The following is a 15,315-nucleotide window of genomic DNA, read 5'->3' on the forward strand; positions in this document are numbered from 1 at the left end:
ATGATGGATGGTTGGTCACGGGAGCACCGGTACCGTATTCCCGTTACCGCTTGTATTCTATTCTGCTAACCAGCTCAACTCTCAGCAGAATCAGAATTAAAATGTTACTGCGAGTAATCTTACAATCATGTAAAACAGATAAGGACTTGGAAAGGATTCTGAATCTAGCAAAGCAAAAGGACACCAAGTACGATATGGCTACGTCCCGAGATGCAGAAGGGGGGAAAAAAAGATGACAGATGCCCCGATCTCCGAGGAGCTCCAGGAGACAGACAGACAGAGAAGACTTAGGTTGTCAATGGAAAACCGAAACAGAAACCGAACGGAACAGAACAGACACAGACACAGACACAGACAACTAAGAATAGATAAAGCCAAACGAACCGACCGAACGGTCGGTCCGCAAAGAATCCAGACGCGGACAGAAGTCATTAGTTCCTCGGCAATCGATGCAGAGGCATGGTTCTAGACGCTCATCGATCTGCTGCAGGTCAAACTACAAGTCATATATAAGTTGAGTTAAGAGTCTGGGAAGCAAATGATGCATAGGGAAGTACGTAACCACCAAAATCGAACAAGAAAATAAGATAAGGTAATAGCAATGCTACGGGCTAATAATAAAGTGCCATCCCAATTGGGTAAGGAGAGAAACAGCGGACGGACTTCTGCAGTGGTTCTTACCGCCTTCCGTAAATTTCCCCAATCATGCTTCACAACTTGAGTCTTCGCGTTGCACAAAGCACTTTCGACTCTTCTCCAGTCATCATCCTCAAACCCAACTCTCCCCCCCCCCTCGCCACTGACGTTCCCTTCTCGCAGCATGTCTGCTCCCCCGTCCGATGACGGTGACTCCCGGACCGCCGCCGTTGGACAGTTGAATGGCTCCTCCGTTCGCTCCTCCAGACAAAGCTCCCACGACCCGAACCCGAACCCTCGCAAGCGGCAACGACGCAATGGCGCCGCGGACGATCGCAAGGTCCAGGATTTTGTGCCGCAGGGGGCGACCTTCAGCGCCAACTCGCTGGAAGTAGATCCCGACGACGAGACGTCTTCCTCCGGCTCCGACAGCGAGTCTGTGGGCACCAGTTCATCCGAAGAGGAAGGTGATGCGGCAGACAAGCCGCAGTCCGCCGCCGCCGCCGGCGCAGCAGCAGCACCACCCGTCAGTTGGAACAAGGGCAGCAAAAGTGCGATTCGGACGTCACTTCGCGGGAGTCGCAATGCGACCGAAGAGAACCAGAAGCCGGCTGCTTCGAAGTTCGACGCGGTCAATGACAAGTTCTGGCGCAGTCGGAGCGCGTCGACTTCCTCGGCCAGTGACCGCGGCCACGCCGCACCGAACAAGTCCGATCGCGACGATGAGATGGAGGAGGGCGAGGTAGACGAGGCGGAGAGCTCTGCGGAATCGAGCCACATGCAGGGATCGGTGGACTCGGATGATTCGGACTCGTTGGACTCGGAGGCGGACGACTCGATCTTGCTGAACATCGGCGAGCGGGGTCCCGGCCAGAACCTTGGTCAAACTCAGGATGGCATTCTGACCCCCGACGGCGACGATGAGTACGAGCCGGTCACAAATGGGTACAAACGTCGCGGCGCACAAGACGATCTCATCGACTCCCCGAAGATGTCGAAGGAAGATGCACACCGCCGATACTCCCAGAGGTACCCGACAGCTCCCTCCGTCCTCGCCGATCTTCACCGGGAGGACATGGACTTCCAGGCGAAGTACAGGTTCTACGACCGTGACATCAATGCCATTGATCTCCAGCTCCCGATCGCCTGTACGGAGTGTTTACAAGAGGGCCACCTGGCTGAAGTCTGTCCTTCGAAGGAGGTATGCCTGCTTTCTCCCCAAATCACAGCCACCCATCACCCCGCTCGCAGAGATAAACTAACCCGAGACAAGTGCGTCCATTGCAATGCCTGGAACGAACACCAAAGCAGCCTATGCCCCACGTGGCGCCGCTGCCAACGCTGTCGCGAGCGCGGCCACGACGACGACACCTGCCCCTCCGCCCTGAAAGGCTCCGCCTCTGAGACCCCATGCGACCTGTGCGGCTCGTCCGACCACCTCGAACTCGACTGCGACATGATGTGGAAGCTCAGCAACCAGAACGACCCAACGTCCGGCCCCGTCCTCGTCTCGATCTCCTGCGCCAAGTGCTGCAGCAACCGCCACCTCATCGGCGATTGCCCCTCTCTCAAGAAACCCCTCCTCTCATCCACCTGGACCCTCCACGGCATTGACCCGGGCATGATCACAAACACCAACTCGGTGGTTAGCAGCCGACGTGGCGGCGGCGGCGGCCCCCGAGGCGGCCAAGCGCCGGGCCCCCGCGGGATGAAGATCCGCGGTCGGGCCGACCAGCACCGCCCACCGTCCTCCGACAGCGACGACATGATGAGTCGGCTGCGTCAGCAGCCCGTCAACCGCGGTAACGACAACAACAGTAATCGCGGACATATTCGGTTCGGAGCTGGCATCGGCACGAACAACAGAAATATTGCGCCGCCGGGTGGTGGTGGTGGTGGCTATCGACAGCGGTCTCTGTCGCCGAACGGCCGTCCGGGTCGTGGTGGTCGTGGCGGCGGCGGTGGTGGTGGAAGAGGCAGAGATAGTTACCAACCCTCGTCCGGGGGTCGAAATGCGAGACCGCCACCCGCGCCCTCGCGTCCGGCCAGAGGCGGCGGCGGAGGACGCGGTGGTGGTCGGGGTGGGAAGAGAGGAGGGGGAGGGTCCGGTGGAGATGCGTACCGTCCGCCGCGGCGCTGGTAAGAAGGCCTGTGATTGATGCAGGATGTGAATGGTTGATTGAGTTGACACGACTAATACCCCCTCTACGAGTGGCTGCGGGGATAGATGCATGTTTGCGTACTTTGTAAAAAAAATACCCCGGGATGATTATCTTTCTTTTATCTGTTTGTCTTAGTATCAATTCCCCAGACGAAAAGGAGCCAGGGCAGGTCCTTTCTCGCAAAGCATTATGTACAGATGCCACAAAAAGCCATTGTCCTTCTCTTTATTGATCTAAATCATTGAGCCGATGCCGCCGCGGCCGTGGGTGCATCGGTCGCGGGAACTTTGTTCCCACCTCTGTGACCGACAAATCCACGGCCCAAAATGTCAACCAGCTCATCTAAGCGCTCAATGCAGAGATCGGTATGCTCGTGGTCTCTCAAATGAGCATTGTGGTCGTTGAGGAGGAGCACGGTCGCGGCTCCCGCCGTATGCCCGGCCGTCATATCATCGAGGCTATCTCCGACCTAACCACGGATGCAACATTAGCAAAACAATCAGTTCGTATCACTCAGCCCTGCCCTTCATACAACCCTTGCACACATCAAGGCAGAGGGCCAAGCCGAATAACGCACCATAATCAACCCCTCCCCGCCATCCTCCAACCCCCACTCCCTCGCGATATGCAGAATCCCCGCCGGATCCGGCTTGGGCATCAACCCAGGCGTCTCGCGGGTGATGATCGGCAGAAACACATGAGCCGGGAGATGATTCTGCAGGAGATTCGTCACGGGGGCCCTATTCGTTTCCATGCCACCGTAGTCAGCCTATGCCATGCCAAAGCCCCAAGACGAGAGATGGGAAAGCACAGAGCGAGCGGGAGAAAAGCAATGCATACTCAAAATTCCTCGTGCACAACGCCCGTCGAATTCCCCTCTGCTCCAGATAATCCATCAGATCCACCAGCCCCGGTTGCGGTTGCTGGTGGCGCATGGCTTCGCGTTCGATGGCCTTGATCTTGTCGGCGGCTTCGATTTGGGCGGAGGCGGTGGGGAGGCTGGCGATGTGGTGGAGGATGTCGGTTTTCTTGTCGATGTTGAGGACGGCTCTATTTGTGGAGGTTTAGGATGGGTGGAGTTGGACAAGTATGCGCCGGGGGGAGGGGTTGAGGTTACCGCATCTCGGCGAACATGTAGTTTTGGGGGAGGCTTTGCGTGGTTTGTTAGATTGATTGGGTTGGCTGAGGGAAAGGAGGGGCAGGAGGAGGAATAGAGTAAATGGTTTAGAAGAGAAAGAAGCATAGGATGAAGCAAAGATAACCTGAAAACTCACCATAATGTGCCGTCGACATCGAAGACGATGCCCCTCAGCGCGGGTGCGGAGGAATCTCGCGAGTTCTCCGCATTGAGAGGAGCGAAGCGCCGTTGACGCAGGGGAGATTGCGGGGCTGCTGCGGAGGAGAGAGTAGCCATGAAGCGATGGTAGAGACGCAATGAATTGAAGGGAGAGAGGAGCATTGAATCCGATAAGATTGTGAGTCAGTCCAGGATAGTTCAGGATGTTGGAGACGGAGAGAGTGGAGAGGGAGAGTAGGAAGAGAGGAGGGGAGAAAGTCTGACGTTTGCGGGTCCGAGTGGCTCCGCAGCCGCCGATAAGATAAAGAAAAGTCATCGTCGATGGAATGCGGAGACAATAACCATACACAACTACTATACACAAGTGCTGCATGGTGAATATTGGATTCGTGTCTCCTCTGCACTACTTCAGAATGCAGATATTCATCATCCATCTTCATCATGTCCATTGAAGAAAATCAGCATGTAAGGACCAAACCACAGGGTGGTTCCTTCCTGCAATGCCGATGCACCTCCTCCTCACTGCCACTCCCACCACCACCACCACCACCACCATTCCCAAATCCTGCCTCCCTTAAAACAAAATAACCTCGAAACCACACCATGGAAGCATTTACTATCTTTTTCATCTCACCACCCCCTCTCCCGATCGCCACATTTACAACCCCCAACCGACCTGCTCGATCGTCCATCACGAAAATGGCCTCTGCCCCGGGTGCCAGCCTCACTCGCGCCCTCCATCTCACGGCCACCATCCTGATGCTCAACCTGCTACTGTTCGTGGCATTTCTCCGTGACATCGACCCGTCGTCCGAGCTGTCCCATCGCCACGGCCTCTGCCAGTCCATCCACCGCAAAGAGCGCCGCATCATTCACCTCAGCTCCCTCATCCTGGGCCTCGAGCCCGCCGACCCCTCCCACCCCGATGACCCCGAAGCGCATCCGCGCCATTCCACCGCCGACACGCAGGCGATGCAGAGTCTAGCGACGTCCCCCACGGCCACCGAGCGAGTAAGCGGCTCCTCGCTCCGACCGAAACGGCCACTGCCTGCTGCGAGCATCCTCTCCCTGCGGCCGTCCAACCGCCCAGTGAAACGTAGTCGAGGAGACAGCGCCGTGACTAGCCACTCCGCCATTGGCAGCAAGACTGCGAATTCAGTGGTTGAGGTGCACCAGCAGCAGCAGCAGCAGAACGTCGTCTACCCGCCGCGGATGAGTGACTCGATCTACTCGGCCACCCTCAGGAGGAGTCTGTCATTGGGGTCGGATCGCCGCCAGAGTATCGTGCTGCCCCACATCCGCTATTCCGGGTTCATGACGGAGCGATTGCGGTTCAGCGTCTTGAGCCAGCCGTGGTCGATGGTCTCGGTCGTCGCGCCAGAGAGTAATGAGGTGCCCGCGCACCACCGCGCCGAGCCCGTCGTCGTCGAGGAGACGATGGACCGCTTGCAGCCGGCGTGCTCGGTGGACAGTTATCCGGGCCAGTTCCCCATCAGCGATGGGGTGGAGTTGAGCTGGTTGGCCACGGCGACGCAGCGTCCTGGTGCTGGACCCGCGGAGAATGAAGAGAACAACGCTCCCACTGTTGCTCCTGGATTGCAGACTTCTATGAGGCCGTATACCGAAGTTTAGGGTAGTGGGTGTGCCGAGTGTTGTCAGGTCAAAGATGTAAGTATCATTAACTGAACTGTACCTTAGAGTACACAGGCTTCCCGTGCTGTGTGAGAGAGCATTCATGCACCCGCCATGACAGGGACCTGGTATGATTGTACTGTACAATAACGAAGAGAGCCGCGCTCAGTGTATACCTTAGATGCTTTGTCACAAACAGAATTCCTTATGAATGGCATGATCCAGATACCCCATAGCCCGGACGAAGATCTTAGCACTCTCCAGAACGCGTTTCTTGCTATCCCCGTGCGTATGCATCCCCACGAAAGCGCCATACGTCGAATCAAAGTCGGTGTGCTTGATCGCCTTCCAGATATTCAGCACCTCATCCGGCGGCAAGGGAATCTACCGTCAGGTCCAAGTCAGCAAACCCCCCCAAGAAGGATGAAGCACCGGCAACAAAGGCGACCAACCATATTCGGATACGACCACAGGAACGTAAACGACGCCGTCCCCGGCAGTCGGTCGACATGATAGATCCCACTCGGCACCGTCCCGATCGTATCCGCAATGAGCAGCGTCCGCAATGCCCGCCACCACAGCACCGTACTGCCCGGGAAATGGCCGCCGGTCTTGATCACCTCCAGCTCACCTAAACCCTCCCCCTGACCCTCACCCCTACCCCCCTCCTCCTCTACGTCCCTCCCCAAAACCTCCCCCAAATCCAACCGCCCCCCCACCCAAAACACCTGCTCCTCCCCCCGCCGAACAACCCACTCCGCATCCTCCGCGGCCAAAAAGACCGGACACCGGAACGCGCGCGCCCACTCCAGATGCGTGGCGTAGTAGTGCGGATGCGAGATGACGATGGCCCGCAGCCCGCCCAGCGCCTCGATTTGGGCGATCGTGGCGTCGTCCAGGAACGGGATGCAGTCCCACAGGATGTTGCCGCGGCGGGTCCGGCAGAGGAAGGCGCGCTGGCCGATGGCGAGTTTGGGGACGGTGTGGATTGCGAGGAGGGAGGATGTGGTTAGGTCGGTTTTGGGGTCGGTGCTGGGCTGGAGGGGGTGGAATTCGTTGTGGTAGGGTTGGTGGGGCTCATGGGTCTGGGTCTGGGTTTGGGATTGGTTTGTGCTGGGGTTTGGATGGTGGCGGAGGGCGCGGAGGGTTGTCCAGGATTGTCTGGTTTGTTAGAACTTCTGGGTGGCTCTGGGACTCTGGGTGATGTGCTGGTGTTGGTGAATGCTGGGGAACTTGGAAGGGGAGGTAGACACTGTATACGTATACTGTACATACCCCGTTGGAGGGATGAATTGGCGGGGATCATCGCAGATCTTGCAGTTGGGTGGGGGCGAGGTGGTGGGGAATTGCGTGCCGCATGTTGAGCAGACGATGAAGTCGAGAGATGATGGGGGTGAATCTGGCATGGTGCATAGGTATGTAACTTAGTAGTTATTGAAACGAGGTTGAGGATGGGATGGAATACTTGATGAGGGGAGAGGGGAGAGGGGAGGGAAGGTCTTAAGGGTCTTATACTTCGTGTTGATTACCCCGCATACGGAACATTTCCGTGGTTCAAACACCCATCAAACACGATAGAGCTGAGAGCCATGGCAGGTCCATGGCGGTTGGAGTCTCCATGTCATCATGACTACTACTAACTACTACTAGGTAGTTGGGGAATTGACATGCAACCCCCCCTTATCCCTCTTCCCCCCCCCCCCATTCTTCTCATACTCTAACCCCAACCCCCCCCCCATGCCAGCAACCACAAACCGATAAGCTAACGGCAATCATGGATAGCTACAGTCGCCATGCATAAAGCCTGGCTGCTACTTATGACCTGACACTAACTGCAACTAACAATTATCAACTAGAGGCTAGAGCCACTCTACACTCACACTCCAGTCACCGCATCAAATCAAGTCAATATGTAGCGCATCACTACACGACAGCAAATGGATACATGGTATAACAAAATTCACAGCCACAACCTCGTCCACCCACACAAAAAGAAATCACGCTCGCACAAATGCAAGACGCTGGTCATAGCACATGGTGCAACTAGTCATGTCATTATGTCGTAAACGGTCCGCAGGCAACAAATCAAAACAATGAAAAGAAAGGGTATCAACTGAAATCAGAAACGTCTAGTCAAGCTCGGCATCAACCTGCTCCGGACTGGTCGCTCGATACTGGCTTCGCTTCCGTCGCGCCGGGCTGTACTGACTGCCCGAGTTGAGGGGGCGAGGCCCCGTCGGTTTGCGCGGGGGAGGCGTGCTGCGTGGGGATTGAACAGCAGAACTCTACAGAAATCTCGTCAGCATAGCTCGTTTCAGCCGTCCCTTCCAGGAATGCACACTGACCCGTGAAACGACACGATCCATATACGACCGCTCGTCGTCATCCTTAACCTTGGGGGGCCTCTCCGGGATCAGGGGCCCTTCGTCTTTGATCTTCGGGGGTCGCGGGGGTCCCGTCTGGCGAGAACTGGCTTCTGAATAACCTGCGTCCGAGATGGGAGATAGCCGGCCGCCACCACTGTAGCGCGGATTGGCATTTACACCCGTCAAGCTGGGATTCGATCCCCAGTGGTCGGACGGTGCAGTGTAAACCTGAGCCTGCGTTTCCAGCTGGGATTGGTACCGTCCGGTGGGTCCTTGGCGGGGTTGGGGATGGTGCAGGTCGAGGCTACCGCGGTGAGCCCGGTACTTGGGCGTTTCAGACACCTGAGATGGCACCAACGGCGACGGTGGTCGGTTCTCATGTTGCTGGTCATCTAAGGTGTAAGTGGAGCGCAGTCGATCTTCGCCCTGAGGATCATAATAATTTGTCGTTTGATATGGCCCCTGTGCGAGGTCGGACCCGGAGCGCGAAGCATCAAAAGACGCCCGCTCTTTGCGATTCGGTTGAATGCTGTTGCGGATGTTGTCACCCATCGACGAGGCGGTGGTCTTCGACCAGCGTGAGATTTTGGGAAAGAACGAGGAGCTGCTGGATTTGTGCTTCTTTGCCTTCTCGGTAGTCTTCGGGGTGGTGTCAGTGCTAAGAGCCCCCGAGGCCATCGCGTCCCGAGGGGGTGTTGAGACAGGAGCCGAACCAGCTCGGTCCTGTCGGTTGTTGAGGTTCGGCTGAGACACCAGGTGAGGGCTCAGGAATTCCCCGCGATCGTCTTCCATATCCTCATCAACCTCCTGGACCGTGCTCACACGGTTCTCGAGGCCTTTCCGGAACTGATTGGGATCCTGGGCGAGCTGTGACGACGTCGAAAGGTATTCGGAGGGATTCCCAGGAGAGGAAGTTCCCGCATGACCTTCTGGCTCATAGCCTTCCGGATCCACGCTGGCAGCCCGGTTACCATTGCGCGGAAACCCGTGATCCTGATTGTGACGGAGAGCCTCAACCTCCTCCAGCAATTGCTCCAACATATCCTCGATCTTGGTCAGATCATTCGAGTTCTTCATACTCAGGCCCTTAAGCGCACGCTTGAAGATGTTCTTGCGCTTCTGGCTCAGTTCCTCGCCATCGTCCACAGACATTTGACGAGCGCTGCGCGCACTGACCGGCAGTGGGCGCGGTCCGCCAACAGCCCGATATGTACGCTCGTGCTGTCTGTCGCTGGCCTCCATGAGCATTCCATCTTGCTGAGCGATGAACTTCTTCATTTCCTCGAACGAGTTGCGCATCTCGGCCGCGCTTCGAACCAGCGTCACCAGAATTTCCGTATCTCTGGCGTTCCGTTGCGCATCGCGTACAGTAAGCTTAGGCAGTGTCAGCAGAGTTGTCTAAGTATTGACGAAAGGGAACTGGAACTTACATGGTCCATGAGTGCGACGATGTCCTTGGACTGAATACGATCGATGCCTTTGCCAGTGGCACTGTCATATAGCGGAGATCCAACCCCATGGGAGTACCCACTCAGCTGTCGCTGATGGCCGGGTACGAAATCACCAGCTCCCATGGGACTGTCGAACATACCCATGTTGGCATCAATCCCTCCCATCCCTTTTTTCAATGGTTCAGGCGTATCAACGCTTGGAGAACGGGGATTGGCAGCCGAGACATAGCCCTCGTCTTTGGCTCCAAGAGGTGTCCCATACAATTGCCGCGAATATTGTTGGTCGTAGTAGTCATTTGCAGCATATTCGTCCTCGGGGTAATATTCCTGGTCGTATTGTGCTTGGTCGACCGACCCCAAACCCAGGCCCGCACCAGCAGCCGCACCAGAAACGGCGCCACCCTTATCGAAGAGAGGAGACGGAGCATCTTTGGAAGGCGTCTGATTGAACGACCAACTAGCTTCTTGAGCCGCCGGTCCTTGGATAATGGAAGGATTGGTATTGATTTCCGATTCAGTATCTGGAAGTGGGTCTTCCTCGGGAAGGGGGCTCTGGTCGCGGATTCCGGCGAACATGTGAGTAGGATCTGTCAAGTCTTCATAAGACTGGGTCACACTCTGCGGAGGCGAAGTGGCACCCATACGTCTCGGGAACGATGTAGCATCAGGACTTGACACATTGTGGCCTTGCTTGAGAGGACTTCCTTGGCGAGAAGCATGAGGAGAGTCATCCAATTTGTCCATCGCCTCATCCCGATCGCTCTCGGCTTGTTCGGGAATGTCGTTCATGGAGCGATTAGCAGCAGACTGACTGGACTTGGTGTCTAGAATAGTGGGATCCAAGAGCGAAGCCACTGCCGACTCTACGGCGAGGGGATGGACAAAGCGAGGATTGGCGGCGACACCTTCAGCGACAGGTTGGCCTTGCTTCGCGTGGTCCATGAAAGTAACCTCGCTGTCCTCGTTGTGTCCAGGCATTCTGTTGCGCTCAGTGCTCGCAGTCGAGTGGGCATAGTCGTCGCCGTCGTCTTCTCCATCCGAATGTTCAACCCAGCGACTGCCTCGTGGCGATGCTCTAGGCGTCTCCTCGTAGCCCAGCTCGTGCCCAGGATCATATTGGTTTCGAAGGGACTCAGTCTGACTATTGATGCTGAGTCCTTCCGGGCGGGTTGACCTTGCGAGGTTGGTGCTGGGAGCAGACGAGAGCGAATCAATGGACAAACGCGGCTCCAGCCCCTTTTCATCGTCGGAAAAGTCGTGGTGATCATAAGAAGTCGAGTTCTGCTTTACTGGAGACTGGCTGATGTTGCTCGCCACGCTTTGAATTGGGCTGAGTGTCCGTCGTCGGCTTGTGAGGTCACTATAATCGGTGTCATGGTGTCCTGCATGTACATCAAGCAAGTTGGCTGCAGCCGCCGCCGCAATAGCTCCGGCCGAAGCACCTCCGACGGACGAATGACTCGAGACGCTGCGCAGAGACAAGTTATGGCTAGATAGGTTGCTGTGCTTGAGCTTCAAATCATGCTGCGAGTCCAGAGAAGCCTGACCCGGGGATCGTGGAGTAGGGGAGATGGTTTGGTAAAACGACCCACGCGAGATGTCGTGTTCTTTAGACTCCTCGTAAGAATAGGGATCGGCAGACTGCTCTGAGAGCAGTGAAGCCCTTGTCAGATCTGACTCGATTGCACTGCGTAACGGCATGGGAGCAATGTTGTGTCTCTGGAAGACCAGCTCAGTCTCGTTGATGCCTCCTATCGGGCTCTGGGGGCCGCTGCTTCTGCGTCTACCTTCGCTACTAGCCAAGCTCGATCGCGAATCGTGATGCTGGAGAGCCGCCGCTGTTAGGGCGCTACCGACGAGGCCCGCTTTTTCTGCCTCGCGCAGCCCTTTGCTTCGCTGGCGCCGCAGCTTTTCTTGCTCAGTCAACTCTGGCCGATTGGCCCATTTGACGTAGCCAATATCTGGAGACTTCTCGCTACCCTTACTCGATCGCCGCTCGGCCCGAGAGGGGACTGAATCTCCCGAAATAGTGATCCCCTCGTCACGACTATCCTTGTTGAGAACAACTTTGGGCTTCCTAACGTCAGGCGCACTTGCGTGTTTTGACAGTCGCCTTCCGAGTCCATCCCGTGATGGTGTACTGGCGGAGGAGTGCGAGGCATTCATGTCCCGGTCAAACTTGGAAGTATTCGACATGACTTTTTGGTCTTTCTTCAGCTCTTTCAGTTCGGGCAGGATCAACCTCCGAATCGCGTCTTCGACGGTTTCAAGTAGTTTCGGGTTGTTGATGGACGATTTGGAGGTCCCGGATCGGAAGGAGTACTGGTCACCGGATCGGCGATGCGAGGAGACGGCCGAGGCGCTGAGGAGGCTGGACTCGGGACTGATCATGTCGTCGTGCCCTCGAAGCCGGGAAGACTTGAGATCGGCCTCCTCGCTGTCGTCGAACTTACTTTTCTCTGCCCGTCGACGCTGTCGGGAGCCGTCGCGAGGATCGCTGCTAAGCTTTTCTGCCACGCGATGAGCGATCCGCTCGGTGCTTAGGCTGCGACTTCTTTGTCGTCTCGGGGTCTTAAGGTAGTCCTTGGACTCGTGGCTTGGACCTCGCTCTAGGCTTTGACTGCGTTTGCGACGGAGGCCAGACGAGGGGGTATCCAGCATGCTATCTGCAGGCATGGAGGAGATATCCGAGGCGGGCAGCATGTACCGTGTGTCGCGCGACAGGCTGGAAACCTCACTACCACGATGGCGATCCATGAGCTCAATCTCAACGGGGGAATGGCCAGGAGGCTGGTTCTCATCGGTAGCTGAATTGGAGGAGCTTATACTTTGATCATCGGGGCCGGACTCGGCCAGTAACCGGTGCTTGTGGGGCGAGCTGAGGGAAATGCGGCGGGAATAAACCGGTTTACGGTTGCCGCTAGACTCGGTGATTTGAATATGGTCTCTTTGGTCCTTCAGCTTCCGCGCGGAGGAAGGGGTCACTCGGACACGGACGCTGGGCCGCGAAACCAGGGAGCCAGAACCCTTCCCGCCCTCGAAATACTCGATGAGCAGGGAGGTCTGGGAGTGTTGCGACGAGCGGGACAGCTTGGAATCGTCCCCGCGGGAACGATGGTGTTGTTTCCGACGGGTGGGGATAGTGACGGGAGTCCCGTCGTCTGGAATGGAGTAAGAGGTTTTGTCTGTGCGGCGAGAGATGTCAGTTGCCAGATCAGTGCCTGTGACGCTGCCGCCGGTGGTGTTGGTGTCGACAATGGATTCAGTGGGGGCAGGCAGGACCGGTCTGCGGCGCGTTTCGACGCCCATCATGGTCGATAAGGAAAAGAATCGAGAGAGTAAGTCTCGTTGTCTTTTCCTTTCTCAGCCGAACCGAATCATAATCGGGCTCGGGGTTTCTTTTTTTAGGACCTTGAGAGGGGGGCTGATCTCTTTTTGCTCTTAATCTGAGATCTGGAGAAGGGGGAGAAAGCGTGCAGAAAGAAAGGAGGGAAGGGATAAGAAAGGAAGAGCAAAGGGCAAGCGATGAACAGAATGGATGGATGGATGGATGGATGGGTGGATGGGTGGATGGGTGGATGGGTGGATAGGTGGATGGATAGATGGATAGATGGTAAGGCTGGATGACAGGAACTGGTTCTGGATCCCCGACTGCCAGTTAGCAGATTGGAGTCTCACCACAAGCTCGGACCGATCGGAAGGTGCAGTAAGTGGGTTGGAGACAGTGGCAGACAGTGGCAGACAACTGCAGACAACTGCAGACAAACAGATGCAAGCAAAGATGAAAGTGAGGAGGGAGTGGGGATGGAGGCAGGAAAGGTAAGGATGCGATCAATATCAGCAACAAGCAAAGGAAGAACAGCGTACCAGCACTGGAGAGAGGGAGGGTGGTGGAGAAATGGAGGGATGGATGGACGGTTGGATTAGACGTGATTGTAGCAACAGTAGGCGACTCTTCTCTCTCTCTCTCTCTTTACCACCCGCGGAAGAACTCAGGAAGATAGAATGACCTTAGTGAGAAAGTCGACTGGGAGAATAGGAAGAGAGGGAGAAAGAGAACGTGCGACAGAGCGCGAGAAGGAAAGAAGAGGCGAGTTGTTGTAGATCGCTCACTGGGAGTGGATAACTGAATCAGTCAATCAATCATCTAGCTGGTGGCCATGCGCATTCACCGCAAGAGTCCCCATGCATTGGTGGCTGTCCAGCCAGAGATCACCGAAGGAGAGAGGGGAAGGAAGCAAAGGCAAATTAGGTTGCAAAAAGAAACAAATGACAATGTTCAATAAGAATCAAAATCAAAATAAATAAATAAATAAAATAAAATAGTAATCTAGACGGAGGAGCACCTGGAGGAAAAGGAAATCCAATTATCAGCCCAAAGAGGGAGGGAGCAGAAGTGAAGGAGATGGAATCAGGTACAAGACAGGGTTTGGCGGGAATAACTCCGAAGCTAACAGAGGAAGAGAAAGAGGGGAGGGGAAAAAGTGGGCAAGCAGAAAAAAAAAGCAGAAGGCTGGTCAAAGAATATCAACACTTGATGATGGCTAGTTGGATTTAGCTGTTAAGTCAGTACTCATAAGTTAGCCACCACTAACTATCATCTTCTTGTTCTTCCTCCTCCTTCTTGTCGTCGTCCCAGCCAAACTTAAGTAAGGTACGTCGATTACAATGGATGAGCTGGCACAGAATCGATTTTCTGAGACAGAAAATAAAAATTCGAGACAGGGAAAAAGAAAAGAAAGAATTGTCACCCAACAACAACATCGAAACAATAAGAGCACCACTTTCGCCCTTACACTAAGAGCATAAGCACCACTCTCCAGCTTCGCTCTCTTTGGGTTTCCCACCTTATCTTCGGCTGAGTGAGCTTTGATCGTCCTCGCTTTGGGTGTCCATCGCTCCATTGCTCTCTTCCACGTTGGTTGGGATTGGTAGAAGTGGGCTTTCCCTTCTTACGTGTATGCGTGAGCGAGTAATGCGTGATTCCCAGCAAAGTGAGATCCATGCAAGGTGACCGAGCTTTGCGCGATGATCTGAACCTCCCCTTGGGATTGAAGTATAAATAAGTACCACTTATCCACCTCCAGAGGTGTTTTCTCGAATCGTTCGACATCAATCGCTCTCCTCTCGGGTTTTCCGGTCTTGCCACACCCAACCTGAACCGCAAGAAAGCCTCGAGTTCCGTAGGATAGGAATTTTCCGCGCCAGGGATGTTGTCAACATTTCATACCTACCTTTCATACCTACCATGAAGCGACAAACGGGTTATTGCCTCCGTGGTGCAACCCAAGATGTGATCTGTATCCTGTCCGTCTGGCATTCTGTGGCTTGGTTGGTCCTATAACCGTTGTACAGGTGTGAGAGGGGAGTAGAGCCAAAGCGAACACAAGAGCGAGTCGTCTTTCATCGTCTTCCATCCACCCATTCTGGCAAAGAAATGAGCTGGAGAAGAACAGGTTGTCGCGAATTGCGACCGGGAAATTAGCTGGGATTTATAGAGCATGAAACACGAGCAACCAGAACATTTGTTAAAGCAGCCCTCTCTGTGACCCATCATAAATTCGCCACGATCTTCACAGCTGAAACGACGCGGCGTCACTGTTGACCATCACCACTATGGGTACTACTCCAGTATCATCACCTTCATCATCATCTGCTTCATGGCGGAGAGCATCAGATTCAAACGACTAGTGTAGGTACCGCAGAGGGAGACCGATCCAGGACTCCAGGTTATCCTAGCGGTGGGCCTGTCCGACCCGCCGCGGACCCGC

General features: G+C 55.4%; 5 protein-coding genes across 5 annotated transcripts; 2 read left to right on the forward strand and 3 right to left on the reverse strand.

Moving 5' to 3' along the window:
* The first annotated feature begins 792 nt into the window (after positions 1 to 792).
* BO95DRAFT_442365 (zinc knuckle domain protein) lies at positions 793 to 2,996 on the forward strand. Its single transcript, XM_025586406.1, has 2 exons — positions 793 to 1,837; positions 1,910 to 2,996. Exons 1-2 carry the CDS (start codon positions 821 to 823, stop codon positions 2,777 to 2,779), a joined length of 1,887 nt encoding a protein of 628 aa, XP_025442516.1. The 5' UTR covers positions 793 to 820; the 3' UTR covers positions 2,780 to 2,996.
* A 40-nt stretch (positions 2,997 to 3,036) lies between these two features.
* BO95DRAFT_463350 (putative haloacid dehalogenase-like hydrolase) lies at positions 3,037 to 4,212 on the reverse strand (the record flags this gene model as incomplete). Its single annotated transcript, XM_025588988.1, has 5 exons — positions 3,037 to 3,267; positions 3,376 to 3,538; positions 3,639 to 3,848; positions 3,916 to 3,948; positions 4,073 to 4,212. 5 exons carry the CDS (start codon positions 4,210 to 4,212, stop codon positions 3,037 to 3,039), a joined length of 777 nt encoding a protein of 258 aa, XP_025442517.1.
* A 582-nt stretch (positions 4,213 to 4,794) lies between these two features.
* BO95DRAFT_431550 (uncharacterized protein) lies at positions 4,795 to 5,727 on the forward strand (the record flags this gene model as incomplete). Its single annotated transcript, XM_025585016.1, has 1 exon — positions 4,795 to 5,727. One exon carries the CDS (start codon positions 4,795 to 4,797, stop codon positions 5,725 to 5,727), a length of 933 nt encoding a protein of 310 aa, XP_025442518.1.
* A 189-nt stretch (positions 5,728 to 5,916) lies between these two features.
* Positions 5,917 to 7,133, reverse strand: BO95DRAFT_362138 (putative metallo-beta-lactamase domain protein; the record flags this gene model as incomplete). The annotated part of the gene is made up of 4 exons (XM_025582565.1): positions 5,917 to 6,111; positions 6,180 to 6,365; positions 6,420 to 6,840; positions 7,003 to 7,133. 4 exons carry the CDS (start codon positions 7,131 to 7,133, stop codon positions 5,917 to 5,919), a joined length of 933 nt encoding a protein of 310 aa, XP_025442519.1.
* A 723-nt stretch (positions 7,134 to 7,856) lies between these two features.
* BO95DRAFT_362267 (uncharacterized protein) lies at positions 7,857 to 12,853 on the reverse strand (the record flags this gene model as incomplete). The annotated part of the gene is made up of 4 exons (XM_025582574.1): positions 7,857 to 8,012; positions 8,073 to 9,467; positions 9,524 to 11,946; positions 11,998 to 12,853. The coding sequence occupies 4 exons, from the start codon at positions 12,851 to 12,853 to the stop codon at positions 7,857 to 7,859; spliced, it is 4,830 nt and encodes a 1,609-aa protein (XP_025442520.1).
* Between the last annotated feature and the right edge of the window lie 2,462 nt (positions 12,854 to 15,315).

Source organism: Aspergillus brunneoviolaceus (assembly GCF_003184695.1).
Source record: "Aspergillus brunneoviolaceus CBS 621.78 unplaced genomic scaffold BO95scaffold_31, whole genome shotgun sequence".
Taxonomy (NCBI): Eukaryota; Fungi; Ascomycota; class Eurotiomycetes; order Eurotiales; family Aspergillaceae; genus Aspergillus; species Aspergillus brunneoviolaceus.

Coding starts and splice junctions, on each gene's coding strand:
- BO95DRAFT_442365 (XM_025586406.1), top strand. CDS start 821: ATGTCTGCTCCCCCGTCCGATGACGGTGACTCCCGGACCGCCGCCGTT. Junction 1,838..1,909: donor AAGTCTGTCCTTCGAAGGAG/GTATGCCTGCTT, acceptor ACCCGAGACAAG/TGCGTCCATTGCAATGCCTG.